Source organism: Ostrea edulis, chromosome 3 (genome assembly GCF_947568905.1).
Source record: "Ostrea edulis chromosome 3, xbOstEdul1.1, whole genome shotgun sequence".
Taxonomy (NCBI): Eukaryota; Metazoa; Mollusca; class Bivalvia; order Ostreida; family Ostreidae; genus Ostrea; species Ostrea edulis.
Genome location: NC_079166.1, coordinates 51,743,017 through 51,768,108, shown reverse-complemented (window position 1 = coordinate 51,768,108; position 25,092 = coordinate 51,743,017). Strand labels below are relative to the sequence as shown.

General features: G+C 34.7%; 1 protein-coding gene across 1 annotated transcript in view; it reads right to left on the bottom strand.

The window, feature by feature from the left end:
- Positions 1 to 25,092, bottom strand: part of LOC125676439 (cation-independent mannose-6-phosphate receptor-like) — a 206,367-nt gene that overhangs the window by 131,391 nt on the left and 49,884 nt on the right. The window contains exons 13-17 of the mRNA XM_056158098.1: positions 24,049 to 24,339; positions 13,508 to 13,676; positions 9,658 to 9,828; positions 5,138 to 5,356; positions 3,371 to 3,551 (exon numbers count right to left, since the gene is read on the bottom strand). Coding sequence (XP_056014073.1) covers positions 3,371 to 3,551; positions 5,138 to 5,356; positions 9,658 to 9,828; positions 13,508 to 13,676; positions 24,049 to 24,339 — 1,031 coding nt within the window. The remainder of the gene's footprint in view (positions 1 to 3,370; positions 3,552 to 5,137; positions 5,357 to 9,657; positions 9,829 to 13,507; positions 13,677 to 24,048; positions 24,340 to 25,092) is intronic.

Below are 25,092 nucleotides of genomic sequence, written 5' to 3'. Positions count from 1 at the left end.
TCTAACAACTTGCGATTTTTCTCACCTACAATTAGTTGATAACATATGCAAAGACTTAATAAATACCATAATCATACATGTACATACAGCGTAAAATATATTACTATCATGAGAATCTGCTTGGATGAGAGAGATATTTCTGTACAGCAGTAAACATTCCATTTCGAAAGAAAGTACGTTACGTCACATAATGGAGACCTATATCACCTAATATTGCTACACATGCATGGAAAAGGAAAGAGAACAAATTTAGATAACGCCCTCATTTTCATTGAAAATAAATACCAAAATATTGTATGCTGTAAAAACGACACAAATTGATTAGTAGATGCAATTCTTGTTTATCGCAAATTATCTATGTAAAAACATTCAATAATGGTTAACTTCAATAACCTCTAGTAGATTCCTTTGTGTGTGTAGTGATCGACTTACTACACATTCTTTACGAGGGTTATGATAATCAAATATATATACATTAAATTTTACAACAAGTATTCAATGATCATTTCAGAGGCACGTATTGATCGTTTTTCAAAAAAAGGGGGAGGGGGCAGCCAGAAGAAAACATTAAAAAGTATTGACAAGCATAACATACGGCGTTAAATTCTAATTCGGGAAGGGGGGGGGGGGGCGATGTATATGGGATATAGTATACGGGTTGTCTCCAAAATAAAGAAAAATCTCCCAAGCTCAGTTTCTTCCATCGTGGGACATTTTTATTATCTACAATATATTTCCAATCCGCAGTCGTAGACCCTGTGTTGTGTTGATGGAAATGAGGCCAAGCGGACCTAACCATGAACTTTCAAGAAACATAACGCAACATCAAATTAACGTCCATTCCACACCATCATAATGAATCACATTTATCTTATATACATGTACGTGTACCTTCCATTGTTATTTACGTAACAGCGGAATGAAAACTGGGCAATGGCATTTATTTGCTAATGTATCTTTGCATAAAACATTGTACAAGTTATGTGAAGAGAGACATCATACGACTTTATTCAAAATCTATCAAACCACAAGTAATACAACAACATCACATAAAAATACATAAATTGTTTATTCTTGAATGTAAAAATTATAAATATGTGTGTATTAAAGTTAATGAATAGAGAAATGAATACTACAACACGTTCATTTAAAGGGGAAGCAACTCAAACATAGGCATCGCCCATAGCTATTTTGAAAGGTGTGGTCTTGCAATGCATAAATATACTATTACTATTAAAAATGAGACTGCAATATTGCACAATGTTTTTAAATATGAAACATTTTAATGCAAATAATGATAATAAAATAATAATAATAATAATAATAATAAACCACTCATTTAAAAATCCTGTCATCTTACATCATGTTTAAGTAAAACACAATTAAGGTGTTTAAGTGTTTTAAAGAATGCAATTAAAAATATTTACATGTTATAAAACATATACAAATGTTTTTATTATTTTTTTTTTTTTTATTGAAAACGAGCCGTAAATCTTGCATATTGATTAAATAAAACACACGTTAGGTGTTTGATTTTTTTTCAAATTAAAAAATATATATCTACTCATAAAAAATGAAAAGAAAGTACAATATAATGCTAGATGAAAATGTTTCCATGTGGAGATGATAGAATATGTGTTCAGGAGGGGGTGTGGGTGTGGGTGGGTGTGTTATCTGGATGACGCTACAACAGACGATGAGTCAAACTGAAGACAGCGACATTGATGAGAGCACCACAAAGGAGATGTTTGAACTTCTAGTCTTGAAATAAATAAAACACTTCTTCACATGTACTTGCTTGCTTTATCAGGAATGCAAATTTTAGAATACACATGCACTTTGAGATGTTTCCCAAGTTAAAATTTTATTTATTTTGAGTACCGGTAATTTCATTTCGGATTTCAATACAATGTACATACATGTCAAAATACATCTGTACAATATTATATCAATATATATTTTTCATGATATTCACAGTTTGGAATTTTGTTCAATATTTTTATCATATATCAAGTTTCATCATAATAATTCTCTCTCTCTCTCTCTCTCTCTCTCTCTCTCTCTCTCTCGGTTGATAAGAGACTCCTCTACTTCTTGGAGTATCATGTTATAAAAAACGTGGATTGGGGTGTGCTGAGATATTAAAACATTTACATTAACAAAACACCAGGTTTTTGTTTTTTAAATAAGGACCTTACTGTAATTATAAAATGTGTAAATGTTTGTTAGGATGAGAGTCTAGGGGAGAGTTGGGGGGGGGGGGGGGGGGGGGGGGTTATGAGGTGTGTGCGTGTAGTAATTGTTTTCTGTACAATGTATATTGTATGTGTTTTTGCTTGGCCCACATGAATCTAATATAAAAATAACGTACCCATTTAAACATTATGGATATTGTTTATCAAAATTAATTTCTTATTTCTATTTATAGCAATATGGATATCCCCCCCCCCTCCCCAACTCTCACACTCTCAACTGTCTCGCGGGGGGTTGGAGGGGGTATTACATGTGAGTAAATGCCGCACTTGAATATAACTCTTTCACAGTTATCCATGATTCAGATCGCCATTGCTATGATTTAAGATCAGTGGCAATGTCTCTGGTGATCTGAGAATTGAAACTGACAAAATCGTCCTCCGAGTGGTGCATATATGGCGACTCTTACAAAGTGAAAAATAGACACGTTGTTGTCCGATGTTTTCAAAGCATCGTTTTATACAGGTTTGATAAAATACAGAATAAAGAACTTGCAATAAATTGTAATTACTCATATACCGAAGAATTACTAATCATATAATGCAATGTTCTGAACTTACCTGTCTCGATCTAAAAATTAACATTCCACTAGATGCGGTATCGGCTTTACTCGTACCAAAACTCGTTCATATTCCGATTTGAAATTATCCAAGATCAGCAGTCTTGGTAACTGTTATCAACTAGTTTAACGTAAATGTATATCAAATATTTTCAAAATATTTTGTTTTCATAGAAATAACCAACCCAATATAGCCATGAAAACTTCGAAGCGTTGACAACATTATGTAATGACGTTTTGTTCAATTGTGACGTTTAACGACAAAATCGTTGTAATACACCCTATTTTGAAGACTGGTTACAAAGAAAACTTTAGCGTTATCAGAAAAATGAAAGATAGCTAGAGAAAGTTTGAAGTCTCTAGATGTATTTTACAGTAATATTTATTTGTTTTAAGCATGGGCCATTTTTGGCACTTTTTGAGCCAGGCTCTTTAATGTACAGGCGTGAGTGGGATTGAATTTTAATGTACAGGTGTGAGTCGGATTGAAAAAGTGCAAAATTTTGTGTACAGTCTATACATATCACAGGTATGCATTTCCCAAATGTAAGCTCCTACCATTTTCCAGTCTAACACCATCAAAGGTCATCATTAGCCTGCCATCTTCCGAGTAGTCCAGAACATGGCTGACCGTGGCAAGACCCTGGGTGGATCCAGTGTTTTTCACCAGACAAGCAGCTGATTCAGCACCTTCCACTTTTGAACAGTGACTGGAATTGATACTGCCACAAAGGTTCAACTACAAGTAAAAAAAGGCCTGTCAATGATTTTTCCAAAATAAACAAAACTTCTCTATGAGGTCCTTAAAACAACAAAGTATGTCAATGAGGTGATTGAAACACTAAACAATGTCAATGTGGTCCCTTAAAACAAAATACGTAAATGAAATCCTTCCAAACAAAAAAGACCTAGCTGTTAATGAGTTCCATCAATACAAACAATGCCTGCCAATGAGGTACCTTCAAGCAAACATGACCCGTCAATGAGGTACCTCCAAGTAAACATGAACCGTTACTAAGGTACTGTCAAGTAAACATGACCCATCAATGAGGTACCTCCAAGTAAATATGACCCGTCACTAAGGTACCTCCAAGTAAATATGACCCGTCAATGAGACACCTCCAAGTAAACATGACCTGTCAATGAGACACCTCAAATATGACCTGTCAATGAGGTACCTCCAAGTAAACATGACCTGTCAATGAGACACCTTCAAGTAAACATCATCGTCAATGAGGTACCTCCAAGTAAACATGACCTGTCAATGAGGTGCCTCCAAGTAAACATGATCCATCAATGAGGTACCTCCAAGTAAACATGACCTCTCAATGAGGTACCTCCAAGTAAATATGACCCGTCACTAAGGTACCTTCAAGTAAACATCACCCGTTAATGAGGTACCCCCAAGTAAACATGACCACTCAATGAGGTACCTCCAAGTAAATATGACCCGTCACTAAGGTACCTCCAAGTAAACATGACCCATCAATGAGATACCTCTGTGTAAAGATAACCTGTCAATATGGTACAGTGGAGTCCAGTTATTACGTTTTTTGATTTTGGTGCTGGTTGTATTACAGTGAGTGTGATTGGTGCTGGTTGTATTTTAATGAGTGTGATTGGTGCTGGTTGTATTACAGTGAGTGTGATTGGTGCTGGTTGTATTACAGTGAGTGTGGTTGGTGCTGGTTGTACAGTGAGTGTGATTGGTGCTGGTTGTATTACAGTGAGTGTGATTGGTGCTGGTTGTATTACAGTGAGTGTGGTTGGTGCTGGTTGTGTTACGGTGTTTTGAGTGTGATTGGTGCTGGTTGTATTACAGTGAGTGTGATTGGTGATGGTTGTATTGCAGTGAGTGTGATTGGTGTTGGTAGTATTACAGTGAGTGTGATTGGTGCTGGTTGTATTTTAATGAGTGTGATTGGTGCTGGTTGGATTGCATTGTTTATTGGATTATGATTGATGATCATAATTTTGCAGATCGGTGGAGTTTAATCAAAGTGGGACTTAAATCGTGATTCAAACCCTATGAATGTAAAGATTTGGGAACAGTCAGCATGTGTACAATTGAAGGGAGAGTCCCTTTGCCTGCTACCAAGTATATTAAAATACATTAATTGTACCATTATTTTGAGTATTGGGAGAAGGTTGTGGTATTTTTCAATTCATTAAGTGAGGATGATTGATGATCTGTGGAAACATGATCTGATTGCTGGATGTATTAATCACTGACTCAGGATAAAGTAATGTCTACATTGTAAATAAATGTCATAAAAATGAACAGAAGCAAGAAGTGCTATGAATTAATTAGTAAGCGTTAATTACCCTAATTTTGTCAGTTCCCATAGCATTCATTTCATAATAGTCCTCATTTCCACTCCGTTTTAAAGGAGACATGTTGAATGTGTAATCAGAGTTGCGGTCCTTGATGGTACAGTTGACGTTTTTGGTTTCAGTGTCTGCTATTGGACATGCTGCTTCTGTCTCCCATACAAAAGAATACTCACAATTTCCAATCTTCTGAGGCAGATTTGGGCCCGATATCTATAAGAATTAATCAAAACATTGACAAAAGTTTGTAGACCTTTTAATTTCAGCAAAAAATGCAAATTGGTATACCATCTTCTCTTAATGATTGATTTTGATTTGCAAGAGCAACGCTTGTGCTGCAAAATACACCTGTCCAAGATATTCAGTCATGCAGTAATCATTAAACAAATGATTAACATTAAATAAACCATTCATTGGTCATAAAATGGTTCTAATGGTGTTCTTTTTGACACTTTTTCCAATGTCAAAGAGCACCAATAAAATGCTAGTTCTATATCAAATTGAAAACAGATTTCACTCTATAAAGTATAACTTGAGAAGCAACTTTATTACTTTTCAACATGTACTTGGCACAAACACCATGGAGAACATATATGTACAACAAGTTTGCATGATGATCTTAGCTTCTTAGTACCAAGACTCCCGAGCATAATCCTTTTGAAATTACTGTAACATCAGATTTCAATGAATTTATTCAAGAGTGAATAAATACTATTTAATATAACTCACTTTATCTTAGTTGGTGTTGAATTATTTGAATTACAAGAAAGATGAATGGGTTAAACTTGATGCAGAATCTTCAGATATCAAATAAAATTCCCTGTCCTATCTGAGCAATATCTAAGAGACATGACCTTTGGTATATACTTATGGTAAATATCCGACATACACATAATGATGAAAGCCATGTTGTAAGTGTCAACTTTGATCATGAATGTGAAATATTCTTGGAAAATAAACCAAAACTTTTATACCATACTAAATTTGCATGTACTCCTTCAGATTTTCATTTGCATACTTCTAATACATGTATCACACATCAGTGACATATATTGCTTTACAGTGCTCGAGCTGGGCTTCGCCATTTTCGCCAATGGCGAATTTTTTTCAAAAATGGCGAAAAAAAATTGAAAGTGGCGAAAATCCCTTTTTGCAATAAATTGTATTTTTAATCCTTTGTCAGTGACACATTATCGCCTGTTTGTTTATGCAGTCAAAATCTGTTTATTCAGTCAACGCGTGCGACCGGAAATCTCGCGTCGCTCCAGTGCACACAGAGCTGGTCACAGCCTCAGGTAATTTATGGCTGCAAAAAAGTCGGTGATTATGTAATAAAGTACATCGGACAGCTGTTGACCCTGCTTTGGTCAATTGTTTAACATTTAAAGTCTTATTCATTATCGTGTTATCATCTCCACATTAATGTGAATTCTTAACCAGAGAACCGACCGGTAATTAAATTGGCCGTATTATTGTGTATAATGTATATATGAATACATCAATTGTTTGTTTTTGCGGCCAAACTCGTTGATTACAAGATTTTGATGTGCTTGATTTTAGTTCGAATATTTCATAAACAATGCGGTCGGTCACCATTGATATGGCCATAGCAATTTTAATAAATAATTTTCTTTGAAGTTTGGTGCGCAACAGTATAAAAATGCTGATCTCATAAGACTATGCACCCCATTCTATTTTGACACTAAACTTGTAGCTTCTGGCCCTAGTCAGTCTAAAATTAAAAAAAATATCTATGTTTGGCTTTACAGTCAACCCCACCTGCTCAAACATCTGATTCTGTCCAACTTGCAAAATCTTCCATACAAAAACGGAAATTTAATAGGGAATGGTTGAGATACGACTCTAAATTGGGCTTGATGTTTTGTGATATCTGCATTTCGGCCAATGTACACAATGTTTTCACTGAGAGGTGTAGCATCATAAAGTTTATATTTATATGATTTATTATCTGAATTTTGATTTCCATAATAGAATTTATCAAACAAATCAACTTTTTATTATTACAGAAAGAAATGTTTAGGTATGGTAGCTGGATATGAATAAGTAATGTAACTGATTCAAAATGCTAAAACAAGTGTAATGAATAAAATAATATATAATATGATGGAAATAATTGTAAAGCATGTGATTATTTGTGTCGCGCAGCTCCCCGAAAAAGTGGCGAAAGGGAATTCTGGTCCAGTGGGAGCACTGTTGCTTTATTGTCAGAAATAAGTCTTGTAAAATAAAGGTATATCAAGTAGGGAGTTAGCCCAAAAGCAAAATTAATAAAACTGGATATATATCATTACAAAAATGTGAAATATCATATAGAGCTCAAAATGCATAAACAATACATGGATCCTGCTAGTACATCATTGTAAAAGGTCTATTAAAAGTTTATGTCCACATACTAAAGGCATTGAAAAACAATCAATTACATTTACATGTACAGTGAAACTTCTCTAAACCGGCCAGCTGTCGGACCGAAAAAAAAATGGCTGGTTTAGAGGGGTGGTCGGTATACCGAGAATTTAGCATTTAGAGACATTTCAGCTCAATTTTTATTAGATATTTCATTGACATACCACAAACCATATAATATGATGTTCAAGGACTATTATTTCACTATTGGAAATAAAACAAAATAATTTACTAACATGTTTATTTTCAATTTATAGCACTAACACTAATTAAACATGAATAAACATTTTTTACCTTGACATGCATAAATAATGGAAGACATTCCGTTTATATAAAACTGCATTTGATATATGTATAGAAATTTGTAGACTAGCAGCATTTATGTAGAATTTCGGCTTATGTTTTAATAAACAAAACAAACACATAGCCATTTAATTGCTGCAATTAATACACAGAGTAAGTACAGAGTAGGTACTGCTCACTTTGATATGGGGATCTATGATCAATTATCGATGGAGATCAAACTAGTCTACTTGTACCTACAGGTAATTATTATGAGAAATAGTCTTGCTGCAATCATCTAATTTTAACTAAAACTTTACAACAGGATACATAAAGAAAATACAGAGGCCTATTATTGGAATTCCTCTTACCTATAAAAACTCTGTTTACATTCATTGCTTATATCGTTAACAAATTTGTTTTGACGTTTTTGAAAAGTACAGTAGTAAATATATAATTTTAATTTTGATGTTTCTTAGGAATTTTAAGTCTATGGAAACCCCCCAAAAATCATTTATCTATAATTGAAAATTATCATTAACAGTCATGGGTTTGTGGTTTATTAACTACCGCTTATATCCATGGTGCAACAATATGGCGTATTGATTGTATTCATTCAATATGTGCATATCTGTTTATAACATTTTGTACAGAAATTTGAAAGGGTCACTTGGATTAGCCAAGCTCCAATTAACACCCTGGACAGCACAGGTAAACTATAGAACTTATAGAGGCCACTTGTGTTTTACACACCTCCAGTTGATAATTTCCCACCCAGCCTGTAGGTCAGTCATTTTTCACACCTGGCCAGTCTTAATCACCCCTCTGGCCAAAATTTTCTAGTCTTCAAATAGTGGCCAGCATTATAAGGGTAAATTACACATGTTTGTTAACAATTGTACTTTAAAAAGTGACTGATGTCTGGTTTTCAGGGGTGGCCGGTTTTGTGAGACTTTCTTTGTAAGGAAATGTTAAGGTTTCTGTCGGGACTTTGAAAATCGGCCGATATTCAGGGAGAACCGGTTTTCTGAGGGGTCATTTTGGAGAAGTTTCACTGTACTCATTTGCAGCCTTAGATGACAATTTATCTAGAATGATTATGGTTGAGCTTTACACTGAAACAAGATCCGGACTAATAGGTTTTTTCATTTGATTCTAAGTTTTGGCAATACCTCAGACTGACATCATTGGAATGAAAACTGAAAATCTGTATCAGTTTGGTTGATTTCACAATACTATGCACAATACACTTTAGATAAATTTGTCCTTATAAATTAAGGTTTGCATGGAATTATATTACATGTAGAAGCAATGCACATGCTATGATTTTTTATTCCTCTTTAAAAGCTGATAGCTTGTCTGAATTTAACTTAAACGATAAAAATTAATGCTTTCTTTGTTGTTTCAATGGCTGATGAAGGTAGCTTGCATTGCAGGAAAAATTCATAACCCACGTAAGCGAGTTATGTAATTTTTTTCTACAATGATTGGAACCTTCATCACCCGATGAAACAACAAAGAAAGACATTTTATTGTTTATATTTATATTTCTAAAATATAAACTAGATTGAAGAACTAAAATATCAAATGGTTGACCCATTCATTATGTTAAACGGAACAGCCAATGCACTCTTTGACCTTGATAACACTCCATATTAGGTAATAATTACACAAACAGGTGGTACTAAAAATCTGGATCGAACTAGCTTGCAACAAACATGCATTCATTGTATGATGAAAGCAATGTCAATTTCAATAAAAATATAAGAGAAAAGATTCAGTGAATGTAAATATATGATGTTAATTACCAAAGCTCCTTTCTTGCACACAAAGTGAATAGTGGTTGTCCAGTTATTCTTCTGATTGTTGATATCCTGGCATTCATTTTTGATACTGACGTACTTCATTGATAGTTGTCCCATCCCCTCCACAGTGGGGGCTGATGTCACCTCGCCTAAGTTATCAAATAATAGTTGTTCCTACAAAATACATCAAAACGTCTATTCAATTTATGGTATGATAGTACAGCAAAACTTGTTCAGAATTAACATAAAGAGAGTTTACTGTTTTATTCAAATTTTCCCCAGGCACTAGCCTTTATATTAACAAATATATATAATGAGCAGAATAGTTCATAGAGACTGACAAAGGGAGAAATGTATTGACGGTCCAATACCAAATTACACCCTCAGGTTTCCACATTCATGCTCATCATCCATTGTAACATTGTATTGTCATTTCCACCATGAAATGATTTTGGATGATAAAGATTGCATATCTTTTTTAACAAGGAAACAACTATGCATTGCTTTAAGTCCATGTCATTTAAATATGCTTGCTCATATTTATTTGAAGGTTTGACTTAAACATAAATCAAAGGCCTCATGGGCCTCAGAGTTGACTCGTCCACGATTTCCAACAAGGGTGGTAGTGAAACAGTAAATCCGCAGGACGGGCGCCGATGCCAAGGAGTAGCTTCTCTACGCGAGTTGACTCAAAAATACTGACTACAAGTTGCCCAGAACAAAGTAATTAGGCTTATTCTAAATACTGACTACAAGTTGCCCAGAACAAAGTAATTAGGCTTATTCTAAATACTGACTACAAGTTGCCCAGAACAAAGTAATTAGGTTTATTCTAAATACTGACTACAAGTTGCCCAGAACAAAGTAATTAGGTTTATTCTAAATACTGTAGACATACTTAATTTCCTATCGGATTAAATTTCAACAAAATTAAATCCAACACGAATTTTTGATGTCAGAAATATAATCTATGTTGCTGTCACTTGTCTATTTATAGATAACATATGTCACCAGCACCGTTATCATCACTATTGTGTAAACCTTTTGAGTAAATGTATCTGCACTTCGTTGTGTTAATATATAACCCATGAAAAATTTCGACTCCATATTGTGGCCCCATCCTAGCCCCAAAGGATCACAACATAAATGAAAATGAATTCACATACTGTAGAATCATTTAAATTTGTGGGGGCCAATTTTCGTGGATTGCTGAATTTTTACAGGTTTGTGGGGACGTAATTTCGTGGATTTATATATTTGTAAGAAAGATAACTACGGAATGTAATTATGATTCTTTATTCGTTGAGGATGTAAATTTGTGGGTGAGGGGTACCCACGAATTGCATGAAAATTGAGCCACCACGAATTCTAATGATTCCACAGTAACACAGAAATGCATCAACACCAATATGACTAAAATGATCTTGTTGTTCTGGATAAGACCAAGGTCACAAGGTCATAGATCACGGTATGATATAAAGACCTTGCCTTAAGAAATCTACATACAGAATATGAAAAGTCCATCTTAAATAGTTCGGGAGATATAGTTCTGAAGATATCTAACAGATTATGTTTTCTCAAAAGTAAGACAAATTTCAAGGTCACAAGGTCAAAGGTCATAGTATGAAATAAAAGTCTTGCCATAAGAAATCAATATATAAAATATGAAAGATCTACCTTGAATAGTTCAAGAGATATTGATTAAGTCTGAATTTAAAAAGTAGGTCCACCTTCAAGGTCACAAGGTCAAACTTCACAAAATAATAAGGTCTTGCCATAAAGAACCTATATACAAAATATGAAAGCCCTACCTTATATAGGAGAAATTGAATAGGTCAGGGTTTTTTAAGTAGGTAAAACTCCAAGGTCAAAATGTGTACAAGGTCTTGCCATACAGAATCTATATACAAATGATGAAAGTCCCACCTAAAATAGTTTTGGATATATTTAATATGCTATGTTTTCTTAAAAGTAGGTCAAACTCAAGTTCAAGGTCACAAGATGATCATGATATGAAATGAAAGGTCTTGTCATAAGAAATATAGATCTGCCTTAATAGTTCAGGACATATTGCATAGGTAAGATTTTTATTAAATTAAAGTAAATCAAACGTCCAGCTCAAGGTCAGTAGATCACACATCATTGCATCACATGAAAGGAATTTCCATAAACAATATATATAGCCCTAGTTTAAATAGTTCAAAAGATATTTTCAAACATTTTCCCTATATATATCAGCATACATGTATAACACTTTGATCCCCTGTTGTGGCCCCAAGCTACCATGGAGACCCTAAATTGCACAAACTTGGATCTACTCTATGTCAGGAAGCTTTCATGCAAATTTCGACTTTTCTGGCCCATGCAGTGATTCTTGAAAAGAAGATTTTCCCTATATACTTGCACATAAAACTTTGATATTATGGCCTTAAACTACCCCCGTGGGCCATCATTTAAACAAACTTGAATCTGCACTATGGCAGGAAGCTGCAATGTAAATTTGAACTTTTCAGGCCCAGTGGTTCTTTTTGAGAAGATTTTAAATTACCCCATCTAATTTTGCATTTTCGTGATTATCTCCCCCTTTGAACAGGGCATGGCCCTTAGTCATTTGAACAAGTTTGAATCCCCTTCACCCAAGGATGCTTTTTGCCAAGTTTGGTTGAAATTGGCCTAGTGGTTCTGGAGAAGAAGTCAAAAATGAGAAAAGTTTACAAACGACGGACAACGGGTGATCAGAAAAGCTCACTTGAGCTTTCAGCTCAGATGAGCTAAAAACTGATTATCGGAGGTATCTTGATAATTTAATACCTTTTGTATAATTTCTATATTCTATGCATTTTTTTGCTTTGTTTATCTTGATATTACTCACTGGTCTGCTAATGCGTGGGAATTAACTTGTTATTTTCACACTGTGAAACATTTAGTATTTCACTGTTGAAAATGAAATAAATTGGCCAGTGCCATATACACATGTAGACATAAGAAAAGAGGTGTTTATGTCTACATGTGTATATTGTGCTGGATTTTGAAAGTAGTCCAACAATATTGTGTCAATTTCCTGATCTTCTATTGTAGCCCAACACTACCCCAGGGCCCTGAATTGAACAAACTTGAATTTGCACTACCTGAAGATGCTTGCATATTAATATGACTAACCATGGCACAGCTGTTCTTGAGAAAAAGAGTTTAAAAGATGTTTCCCTATATATTCCCATATAAAACTTTGATCCCCCATTGAGGCTTCACCTTACCCCCCAAGGGAGGGGGAGGGGATAATTATTTGTGGATGCTTGTATGACTAATCATGGCTTCGCTGTTGTTGGGATAAAGAATTTCAAACAAGTTTCCCTGAATCCCTGTATGTTCTGATCCCCTAATGTGACCAAACCTTATCCCCAGGGGCCACAATTTGAACAAATTTCATTCCGAACTATCTGGGAATGTTTGCGAATTAATATGCGTAAACATGGCCATGCTGTTCTTGAGAAGAAGATATTTAAAGATTCTTCATATAAACTCACATGTAAAACTTTGATCTCCTATTGGGGCCCAACCCTACCTACAGGCGCTACAATTTGAACAAACTTCAATCTGCACTACCCGAAGGTCCTTGCATATTACTATGACTTATCATGACCCTATTGTTCTTGAGAAGATTTTTCATATATTGTAGACCTTCCCTTCCCCTGAGGGGGCATTAATTTCTTCTACTTCTACAATTTCTATGTCAGCAACAATTCCTTTACTATTCATAATTTCGATCTGAAAGGTACTGGAAATTTTCTTCTATTCAGATTTCATAAACTAAAATGACTGACTTCTGAATATCATAAATTTGCTATATATGTACCTGTCCACTTTGGTAATGTGTCTGACAGATGGCAGCGAAAGGGCTACATCCAGTCCCCACATTGACTTCCTTCAATGGACCACAAACATTAATATAAAACTTAGTTCTGGAGTTAGGGTTGGAATCATCTACTATTGCCCAGTTGTCTTGTGCTGAACCTCTTGACAAACTGCAGAAAAACAAAACTTCATATATTACTGAAATGTATGTATTTACAAAATCAAAATATTCTGCACAACCTGTTGCATGAAATGAATGCTTCAAAATATAATATAAATAAGATATGATTATAATTTGCCAATAATAAAATTTCCAAAACGAACTTTGTAAAAAAAAGTAGGCTTTTTCTGAGCACTACTGTTTTCCGACACATTAATAACTCCCTTGCACAAAATCCATTCCAACAGACATTACAATAAAGTGTAGAACATGCCTGTCAATCATTGATAGAAGAATAATATGTTTATTTACATGTTTATCTTTTAATTATAAGAGTAAGAGGTCAAGGTCACTGGAGTCACACTTGCCCTTGATACTACAGTAAAATATCTGTATCTCGAATATGGTTTATCTCAAATACACCGCTTGAGTCGAAGTCGACTGCCGGTCCCGACTGTTTTCCATATATAAATGATTAAAAAAACTATTGATATTTCAAACACGGTAATCTTGAATACTGAGCTATGTCGAAATATTTTCAAGGTCCCATGCCCTCAATTCACCTGGTTTATCTCGAAAAGCAGTCAATTTTCTGCTCTGCTTACCATACCTAGCGTCGTTAAGTCACACATTCACACCCAAGGCTAAACCAATTATAACAAGAGGTACTGTGAGCAATGCTCATTAAGAATACCCCCCGCTTACCCCAATCTCCCAAAGGGTGTTGGTAATAGGTATAAATTACCTCTTTTCAAAAACAAATGGCATGACAAACTGAACCATATTGCTACTTCGATGTCCAGTGCGTGTGACCTTTGACCTTTTGACCCCAAAATCGATAGGGAACATCTTCATCCCATGGGTAGTCCATATATATGATATGGTGATGGTAGGTGGAAAGGATATAGCTGCAATAATGTAGCCCTATCCAATTTTTTTTTTATTCTGACGTTTTCGGGATAGGGCTACAATTCCATAGGATCTCCGTAATGGTGCAAAATAATTTTAATGATAACCGATAATAAACTCTGTGTATTAGTCCCAAATGTTGTTTACACCAAAAGGAGTACAAACTTTGTGCTCGGGCATGTCTAATAAAGGTGTTTTTCATTAAATATAATGTACAGCATGCAAAATTCTTCGTCTGCTCCGCCATGCTTGTTATCGCGAGATCTCGTAGGTGGATCTAATGAAAAGCCTAAACATTGACAATCAGCGCGAAAATGTAGTTACTCGAGCCACTTCGACAAAGAAAGGAAAATGATATTGTTGCAGAAAGAATTTACACTCTGCTGTTCGGCTTTTAACTTGATATTAAATTCAAACCTTTTCAATACCGACGAAATAGTTTTCGCCTCCATACTTGTCCATTGATGTAAATACTACCTTATATGGCATATGCAAATGACTTGACAACCGGAAGTTGAAACTTCAGTACATCAAACATGGCGCACAAATATGAATCGAGAAATTGGAATTTATCGAAATTGCTGAAAACGGTAGAATAGAGCCTCACAAATCTAAAGTTGCAGGTTGTAAATTTATATATTGACTAAGAAACTTAGAATATCATTTTATTTACGTAAAGAAAGTCAGGAAATGTTTAGAATGAGCGCAAATGTTGCGGGAGTGAATCACTCCACTCCCGCATTTGCACCATTACAGAGATCCTAAGGAGTTGTAGCCCTCTCCCTAAAAAAAAAAAAAAAAAAAAAAAATCAGAGAGGGCTACATTATTGCAGCTAGAAAGGATAATGCTTTAGAGCCTGGAAACCATTGCGTCTACAGACGTACGGACAGACAGACGGACAACCCGATTCCAGAATAGCCCCCCCCCCCCCCCCAACTTGTTGCGGGGGGTATAATTAATGACCGATAATCCACGTTCGCTTTTTCCAAGTAGACCCAAGTCACAATAATTGGTTCAACAGCTTGGGTGATTACAGATTAAGTCCACCACCCATTATGAACTAACACGCCCGATTCCTGGGATGGTGTTTTGAATTATACATGCTATATCATTAACATGTGGGTTAGACGCAAACAACTGTCGAAGTGCGCTTAAAGGTAATGCTCATAATAACGATAATGCATTTAATAATACACACTTCAACATTAAAACTAGAACAGAGAAAACACGAAAATCTTCAAAGTAAACTGAAATCAAACAATTTGGATCACAGTAGTATTTAAAAGTTCTTTTTAAAAATCTGTCTTCTTTGTTTCTTACGTGATATGTTCTTTCACTACAACACAATAGCTACATCCCAGTTGAGCCTGGACAACAGTAAAGTAAGCATACAAATTTGCACGATCATCTTAATTTTGTGAATTCAATGGGATGTTTATAGATATAATAAAAACGAAATGATTGTCTTTGAAATTCCACAATATTAATTCATAAACTAGCATTAAACTATAAGAAACGGCAACGGAGTTGTTGTTTATAATGCAAATCCCATACTATGCATCAAATATTCTCCTTCAAAAAAAATATATTCATTGACAAGATTGATTTTAGATATCTTGAACCCCCGGATATCTCGAAGTTTTTTCGAAGTCCATTGGTCTTCGAGACATTTTACTGTAGTTCGTAGGTCACAACATCCTTTATCACATCTGAAGATTCCTTGTTTCCATCAGTCCTGGTTCTAAAGTAATACGAGTTTTTAGGATCAAGGTCACTGGAGATACTAGTTTGTAGGTCATAACATCCTTTTATTAGTCCTGGTTCTAAAGTCATAAGAGTTTATATTATTAAGGTCAAAGGTCAATGTCACAGGATCATTTGACATTGATACTTGTTAATATCCTCTTCTCATTTCTGAAGATCCCATGTCTCTACCATGCAATCCCATTCTAAAGTTATAACAGTTTTTATGTTCAAGGTCAAAGGTCAAGGTTACTGGATTCACTTGAACATGATGATAATTTGTAGATCCCATCATCCTTTTATCATTTCTGAAGATCCCATGTCTCTATCAGACCTGTTTCTCAAGTAATATGTTCAAGGTCAAAGTCACTTGACCTTGATACTAGTTTGTAGGTCTTATCATTCTCTTAACTTTCTGAAGATCCCATGTTGCTATCAGTCCTGGTTCTAAAGTTACACCAGTTGTTATGTTCATGGTCAGAGGTCAAGATCACTGGTGTCCCTTGACCTTGATACTAATTTGTAGGCCCTGTTATTCTCTTCTCATTTCTGAAGACCCCAGGATTCTATCTATCATATTTGGCAAGTTATATTTGTTGAATTTTGGAACTAACAAGAGTTCTATAGACCCCGAAGCATACTACTACACCAATGAAGCATTCCATTACCATTCTATTCTGTATTAGAATCGTTTCATTCCCACAAACTATATTGTTCAAACCATTCAGCTTTCTGTTCCCAGGCCAAAGCATTCCATTCCCAATCCAATCTGTTTTCATATAAAATCGTTCATTCTCAATTTGGAACTCACTTATATTAGCATTATGGAGTCATTTTTGTAGATCAACATGGTGCTCAGTTGGGGACAAAGAAGACAAAATAAAGACCTTTGTTTATGAAAAGAACAAAACCATTGTGTAGTAAGGGATTTTATTCCTGATCGGAACACAAAGGGGTTTTGAAACTAACAAAATTGTAAATCACATGCTCAGTGTAGTGCATTTAAGTCTTCAATTGATACAAAAAAATCACATGTTTTGGTGATATTGTTGGAAAATTAAAATGAATTATTTACTTGCTATAATCTTCAATTGTTATTGTCTTGAAGTGTGGGTGTGAATTGAGAGAGTTGGTAGAGCAATGGTGGATTTCTGTCCGGAGGAGAGAACACAGACTCCACACCTCAGGTGTGATTATAGCTTCTCTGTGTCTTCAAGTGTCAAAACAATACTTACCTGAGTATGTGTACCAAATGGATACCATTACATTAATTCACCACCAAAATTGAAATAATGCAAGCCCATACTACCTTGCTGAATCAAAACATAAAAGTACAGTGTGTCATATGTTTGTAAATGTTATTCAGTATCTATTGTTCTGTTACGAGCCACTAATCAAATTCTCGATAAATGAATACATGTATTGAAACTTACCTGCAGAACTGTAGCTCTCTGAGAAAATATTGGGACAGATCAGAGATCCCCATATTTTCTCAGAGAGCTCTAGTTCTGCAGCTAGTAGAAACTGACTTCTTTTTATAATATCTCTGTTGTATAATTTTACTGATAATTATTTTAAAATTGTACCAAGGAACTGCTAGTATTTCTGAGTGACAATTTTATCAAAATCAGACCCGACAGGTATCCAGGAGAAATTTTTATACAATATAAAAAAGTCCTGCATGAATCATGGTAGTTATCATTTTATGTGAGCTTAAGCAACTGATCCATAACTGTACTTCAAGCTTCCATTCATTATTCCCCCCCCCCCTTTTTTTTTAAAATTTGAAATTGTTAACATTTTGAAATAAATCATTTGGTAAAACTTTAATCCTGCCTATCCTGCCTCTCTTGATCACAATGTTTCTGTATGTAAAAAGTGCTCAAAGAGTCCAAAATGCAAAATTTGAATTGAGACCAAACCATTCATTCCTACCTTGACCTAAAGCATTCCGTTCCCTACCGAAACCATTTGTTCTCCATCTTAAAACAATTTAATTTTACTTGTAACACGCAATTTGATTGGCTGAAACTGATGGAGGAACATACATTATTTTGTATAATATAACTTGCTATGGGGACACACCCCCTTGACAACCAGCAGCTGGAACTACTTAAAATACCTTTGTTTGACTTAAAATTCTCTCGATGTAAATCAAGGCGTACATATTTTTTTTAACTTATAAGTGCACATAAACGGTAATAACTCGACGGATACTAATTCTGACACAACGATATCATTTGCAAAATAATGGTATAATAAGTACTTGCAACTTTGCTGTTTTATTATGAAATATATTTTCCGCCTATCAAAGCATCTAATGTGTCATGTATTACAAAATGTACATAAACTAGATGACGTCACGCCAAATCGATGGCATCTGTGAATTGTTTACATTTTACTGTGTTGGATTTAATAGGCAACAATGCTGCATATGTAATGGTAAGTCATTATGATTTAGTTTAAAACTTTTATAAAGATTTCATGTAGCATTTTCTGGTGCATGACATATTTTTTGTGATGTTCAGGGTTTAGATTTATATAAAAAAAAATAAACAACTCTCCGGTACTTTCTGTTGGAGTGTCTCAAAAGTCGATCTTGCGCTGCGCAGTAAACATTAGGCCTACATATGTAGCCTACACATATCTTCTATATCAGGATTCGTTCAAAACACCACCTTGTGTTTTCAATTATTTGATTAATAATGTATATTCTCCGGTTATGCATGGAACCAAGATAGCGGTTTTCTTGTTCGAAGCTTCTCAGTCTGCATGCTGCTAAGTGAATCCTTGCGCGGTTCAAGTGATTTCTATTTCTAAGTGATTGTTTACTTTTTTGTATAAATGAAGACTTGTATAGTGTAGTTTTGTCTTTTTACATTAAATTGTAAGGAATGAAGCTAATTTTGACCTATATTATACAATATAATGTAATGGTGCAGTTTACGCTTCATAATCCACGAAGTTACATTATATTGTATAACATAGGTCAAAATTAGCTTCATTCCTTAAGCATTTCGTTATGAATAAGAATTGTTCCTTTCTCGCCGAGAACCGTTCTATTCAAACCATTCATTGTTCGTTCCCCAAACAAAACCGTTCATTTCCAAACCATTCAGTGTTCATTCACTGTTTCACTGGTGTAGTAATACACTTCAGGGTCTGTGTGTTAGACCCCAACCTCATTTGATCCCCAAAATGTATCCTAACCCCTTCAATCTGAAACAAAAAGATTTTAGTACAACTATAGATACATTGGCCTATCATATCCTTGAGTATCTAATACTTTCATCAACGAGTTACGGAGAACGGCTGCAGACATTTTTAGGCACGAGAAAGAGGAAGAACAAGAAGTGGAAAAATAATTATAAGAAACAATTAAGCATAAACAATAATTAGCCTCTAGACTTGTTTGGGAGACTTGTGAATTCGGCAAACCAGGAGTGGAAATCAAATTTTTGAAAATATCACAATTGTAAAGAAAATGCAATATCCCCAGTAAATTGTTCATTGCAATCACAATCCCTATTAGTCTTGGTATCCCTAGCAAGTAATCAGTCATCATGTTATGCCTTATCTAATGTAAACAAACTTAATTGTTCCTCTCCTCCACCAAAGTAACCAAAGGCCAGAAGGGCCTGAGAGTCGACTCACACTTCATGACTCCATTTTATGACCACTGACAAAACATATATTACATATTCCACATGAATGTAAACAGACATTGCTAATTCATGATTGTGCTAAGGAATCCATGATCTACAAATGTTCAGAATTTGGAGGAAAGTTAATATGTTAAGTCATTTGGAGGGAAGTTAGTATGTTAGTCATACAGTGCTTACAACAGGAAACCCTCATAGTGAATGTAAGAAGATAAAACCCACCAAAAAAGTTTTCCAAATCAAAAGCTTGAGCTAAAACTTTAGTCAATGTTACAATGATCAATGCAATTGACATCTGTAACAAACATTGCTGAATTGTGAATTCCCACTGGCAGTCATTTTACTGTACTGACTCTCGGCGTTATTTTTAGTCGAGTTTATTCAGCAACTACTAATAAAATGTTACAATCAAAACAAAACAGAAAATTAATTGTTCACACAATCTCAATTATAGTCACATAAATTCAGAAATATGACTGAAATGGGTTTCTGTACTTTGAAAAATATAACACAGTGACACTAATGGGTTTCCCTACTTTTTACAAACAAAATGTACTTACCCTAAAAGAAATACAATCATAAGAGGCCCATGGGCCACATCGCTCACCTGAGTCACATTGGCTCATATTTAAAGATTTTCCTATATGTTCGCATGTAAAACTTTGATCCCTATTGTGGCCCCAACCTACTCCCGGGGGCCATGATTTTTACAAAATTGAATCTGCACTATGTCATGAAGTTTTCATGTAAATGTAAACTTTTCTGGCCATTAATTTTTCAGAAGAAGATTTCTAATGATTTTCCCATTATATTTCTATGTAAAATTTTGATCCCTTACTATGGCCCCATCTTACCCCCTGGTGCCATGATTTTTACAAATTTCAATCTGCACTATGTCAGGAACCTTTTGTGCAAATGTAAACTTCTTTAACCCAATGGTTCTTAAGGAGAAAATTTTTTTAAAGTTTTTTTTGTATTTATTAGTTATGTAAAACTTTGATACTCTATTGTGGCCCCATCCTAACCCCAGGGGTCATGAGTTTAACAAACTCGAAAGCTTTCATGTAAATCTCAGCTTTTCTGGCTCAGTGGTTCTTGAGAAGATTTTTCAAGATTTTCCCTATAAATTTGTATGTAAAACTTTGATCCCCTATTGTCGCCTCATCTTACTCCCAGGGGTCATGATTTTAGTAAACTTGAATCTGCTCTGTCAGGAAACTTTCATGTAAAGAACACGGTACGATTGTATACATAAAAAGGCCCAAAAAATTTCTCTCTATAAAATGTGTCTGGAATTAACCTTAATCAGCATTTTAAGAAAGTAAAATATATGCCAGGTATACTATGCCAACAAAATCAGAATGATATTCCTAAATGGATAGCATTATGACATCATGAATAAGACATTTCCCGCCTTTTTCTCAAAATAAGCCTGAAAACTGTCAAATGCCATACAGATTATTGCTCAGGAAAAGATGTGCGCATTTGTCGAGCAAAATGAAAATTATATATATTGTGTATTATTTTACAATGAAAAATATGCTTGAATATGAATTTGCTCGACGCATGCGCTGTATGTTTTCTGAAAGGAAAACCACCTGAATTTGTGGATATTTTCATTGAAAATGGCATTTTTGCAATTTTATACCAACTTCAAGCTCTCGTCATATGACACAAATCATTTTACTGATCAAACTGAATGAATTTTGGGTTTGCTATTCTATTCCTTATTTGAATGCCAGGGTTTGAGCTCCAAGTGAAATCATCGATATTTTGGGCCAGATTACTTTAGAAGCTTCTTTCCACTTTTCTGGCCCAGTAGTTTTTGAGAAGATTTTTAAAGATTTTCCCTATATATTTCTATGTAAAACTATTTGAATAATTGGCCCAGTGGTTCTGGAGAAGAAGTTGAAAATGTAAAAAGTTAACAGACAGTAGACGGACAACAGGTGATCAGAAAAGCTCACTTGAGCTGAGCTAAAATGTACACGTACAAGTTTTAAGATCACATCCTTCTTTTAAATGCCCTTGAAAGTGCCTATATTGATGAAACGCATTACATAATATAATGTACGTAACATTAACACAATGTGACTAATTTGTACCCATCCTAGTCAATACCTTGGGGTTGTGAAATTCATAAGTTTAATTCATCGGGCCTTTTCTGCTTTTCCTAAATATGCATTTAGTCTTTATACCATATCAGCAAATTTCAAGAAGTATTTCAAAAGATAAAGAAAATATAATCATCATAATTTTTTTAGCTCAACCCTAAAGCCAACCCTTACCCCTTAGGGTCATGAAATTTACAATTTTGGTTAAGGACTGCCTACGTACTCCTTCTATATATATATATATATATATATATATACCTTAATAAAACCTCTAGCCACCCCGAATCTACAAAAAAAATCTATTCCCTTTGGACTTGGGCTCCGTGTGCGTAGGACTTGTTCCACAGAAGAAAAATATCAAATTCAGCAGAAGGAAATAAAGAAAAATCTAAGAAAACGCGGTTATTTAGATAATGATGTAGAAAATGAACTTAAGAAAGTAGATAAACTCGACCGATCAAATCTCCTAAACTACAAAAAAAAGACGAAGCAGGGTAACCGTGTTCCCTTTGTGGTAGACTATTCTAAAGGGCTTCCCAATATTCATTAGATTTTTTCAAAAACCGTCAAAAAATTCTTGAAAATTCTGACCGCCTCAAAAACGTTATTAGAGATATGCCCATAGTGGCTTTTAAAAGAGACAAAAATTTAAAAGACATTCTGGTACATAAGAAACACAATAATCTATTTTTTTTAGAAGAAAATTTATGAGAGCCGTGTGGTGCTAAAAAGTGTACTTTATGTCAATATGTCATTAAAACCAATCAATTTGAGGACTGCAACGGTAACAAATATCATATCAAAAATCATATCAATTGTAAATCCAGCACTGTAGTTTATGGAGTGTTTTGCAAAAAAATGCAACAAAATTGTATATGTGGGAGAAACTGGGGTAACTTTATACCAAAGGCATGTTTTGAATTTGTCATTTATTAGACGAGAAACTGATGACCCTGTTGCTATTCATTTCTATACGGATTCTCATAGTATTAACGATTATTCTATAATAGGAATTGAAAAACTTTACAAAGATGACATTTATCGTCGCTTTAGAGAAAATTTATGGAAGAAAAAATGAAATACTTATGTACCACACGGAATAAACGAAAGGGAACATTTTTGCCTTTAATAATTAATGTCTTGTAAGACTTGTATGCAAAGGATGTGTTATAATAACTGATTATAACAATATTGATGTATTTACGATTAACTACTTACTGTAATATTTCTTGTTTGTATTCACTTAGGCCAGTAGTTTACTGCTTTGTGAACAAACATTTCTAAAATTCTGTTTCATTACTAATACCAAATATTTAATTGTACGCAGTCATATTTTAGGATGTGTCCACGAGGTCGGGTGAGTATTGTTCATTTTAATATTAGACTCTTACCTCTCTCAAATGTTTTTCGCGCAATATCAACTTTGACGTTTATAATACTTACTGTGACGTCATAGTACTTTCGTGTATGTAGTCGTGCGTTACGTTGCTATGAGATATAAACACAACTGAAGAAGACCGGTAACACGGTCGAAATATTTCTACAAAGTGTTTAGAGTTTTATATATATATATAATTTGATTAGATTGTAAACTTTTCGAGTTATCATCTGGAAACCAATTGTTGACGCCCAACCGCCCACCCACCCGCAACACCAAACCAACTTCGTTGCAACTCGGCTAAAAAGATTAACATCCATGATAATGATAATGAACAACCGATAAATTTCGGCTTGAGCATCAAGCATCACTGAAGAGACATTACCGGTATTTGTCAAAATGTGCATCTGGTACATCAAAATTGGTACCATATTAGTTTTACAATACCACCAACAGACTGTCTGGCCAACTGATATCAACTAAGCCATTAATGCCATTCCTTCTACCTAGTAGGTATAAAAATATAGCATAAACACAAATATCTCTTAACTATACTAATGACTGCCATAACCTACCTGGACAAATCATACTGTTTCCCTCCTCCAGTAGCTGTACATTCTATTGGGCTGCTGGGACACGCAAACTCAGTGTTCCAGTAAAATGTGTACGTTCTAGCAGCAGTCACCCCCTCATCCAGAAACTGGGGGGATCCTCTGCCAGCCTGTCGGTCACAGATCAGGGTGATCTCGGTCTGGCGGGGAGCTGGAGGTTTGCTGTTATATAAGGCTCCATTTTCATACTTTAACTTCAGAAGTCCATCATAGTAGGTGAGGTTACTATTGGATTGCCCAGTTACAAAAGCATCACTTTAAAAACAAATAATGAACAATTATATATATATATGACAATACTGACACAATGTTTACATGAGTAACCTTGGCCCTGCTATTCTGCAGAAGATTTTTGAAAGATTTTTTTTTTTTGCCTTCTTTATTCTCATGAAAAATTTTGACTCTATATTATGAACCATCCTAGCCCCATGGGGTCATGACTTAACCAGACTTAGATCCACACAATATAGGATGCTTTGATCACTATCAATACTACTTGGGAAGGCCTTGTTGTTCTGGATAAGTTTTGTTTAAAAAGATTTCTTCACAAGTGACTCTAAATTACTTGACACATACTTTTGACTTCATATGTTTAGGTATGCAATTGAATTAAACAGATAATTTTTAAGTTTATATATTCAATTGTTCTTTTTTCATGCTAAAATAGACATAGATATAAATATTTACAATTCAAATATCTTATAAACAGAAAATGTTTTTGAAACATATACCCCCCCCCCCCCCTCTCCTCCATGGCAATACTGAAAAGGATCAACTTTTTATATTCAGAATGTCTATAGTGATAGTGAAAAATCTGGGTTATCAACTAGTCAGGGCAACCATAATAAGTTTGATCTCTCAAGATACTGTGCAGACATTTCCAAATAACCAGTCACTCAAGTCGAATCATGATCTTTGACCCTGTGATCTGAAACGTCATAGACATAGTATTCTGATCAGGCATATGGAGTATGCTTTTGGTATCCTGGGATTGGCTATCATGGATGA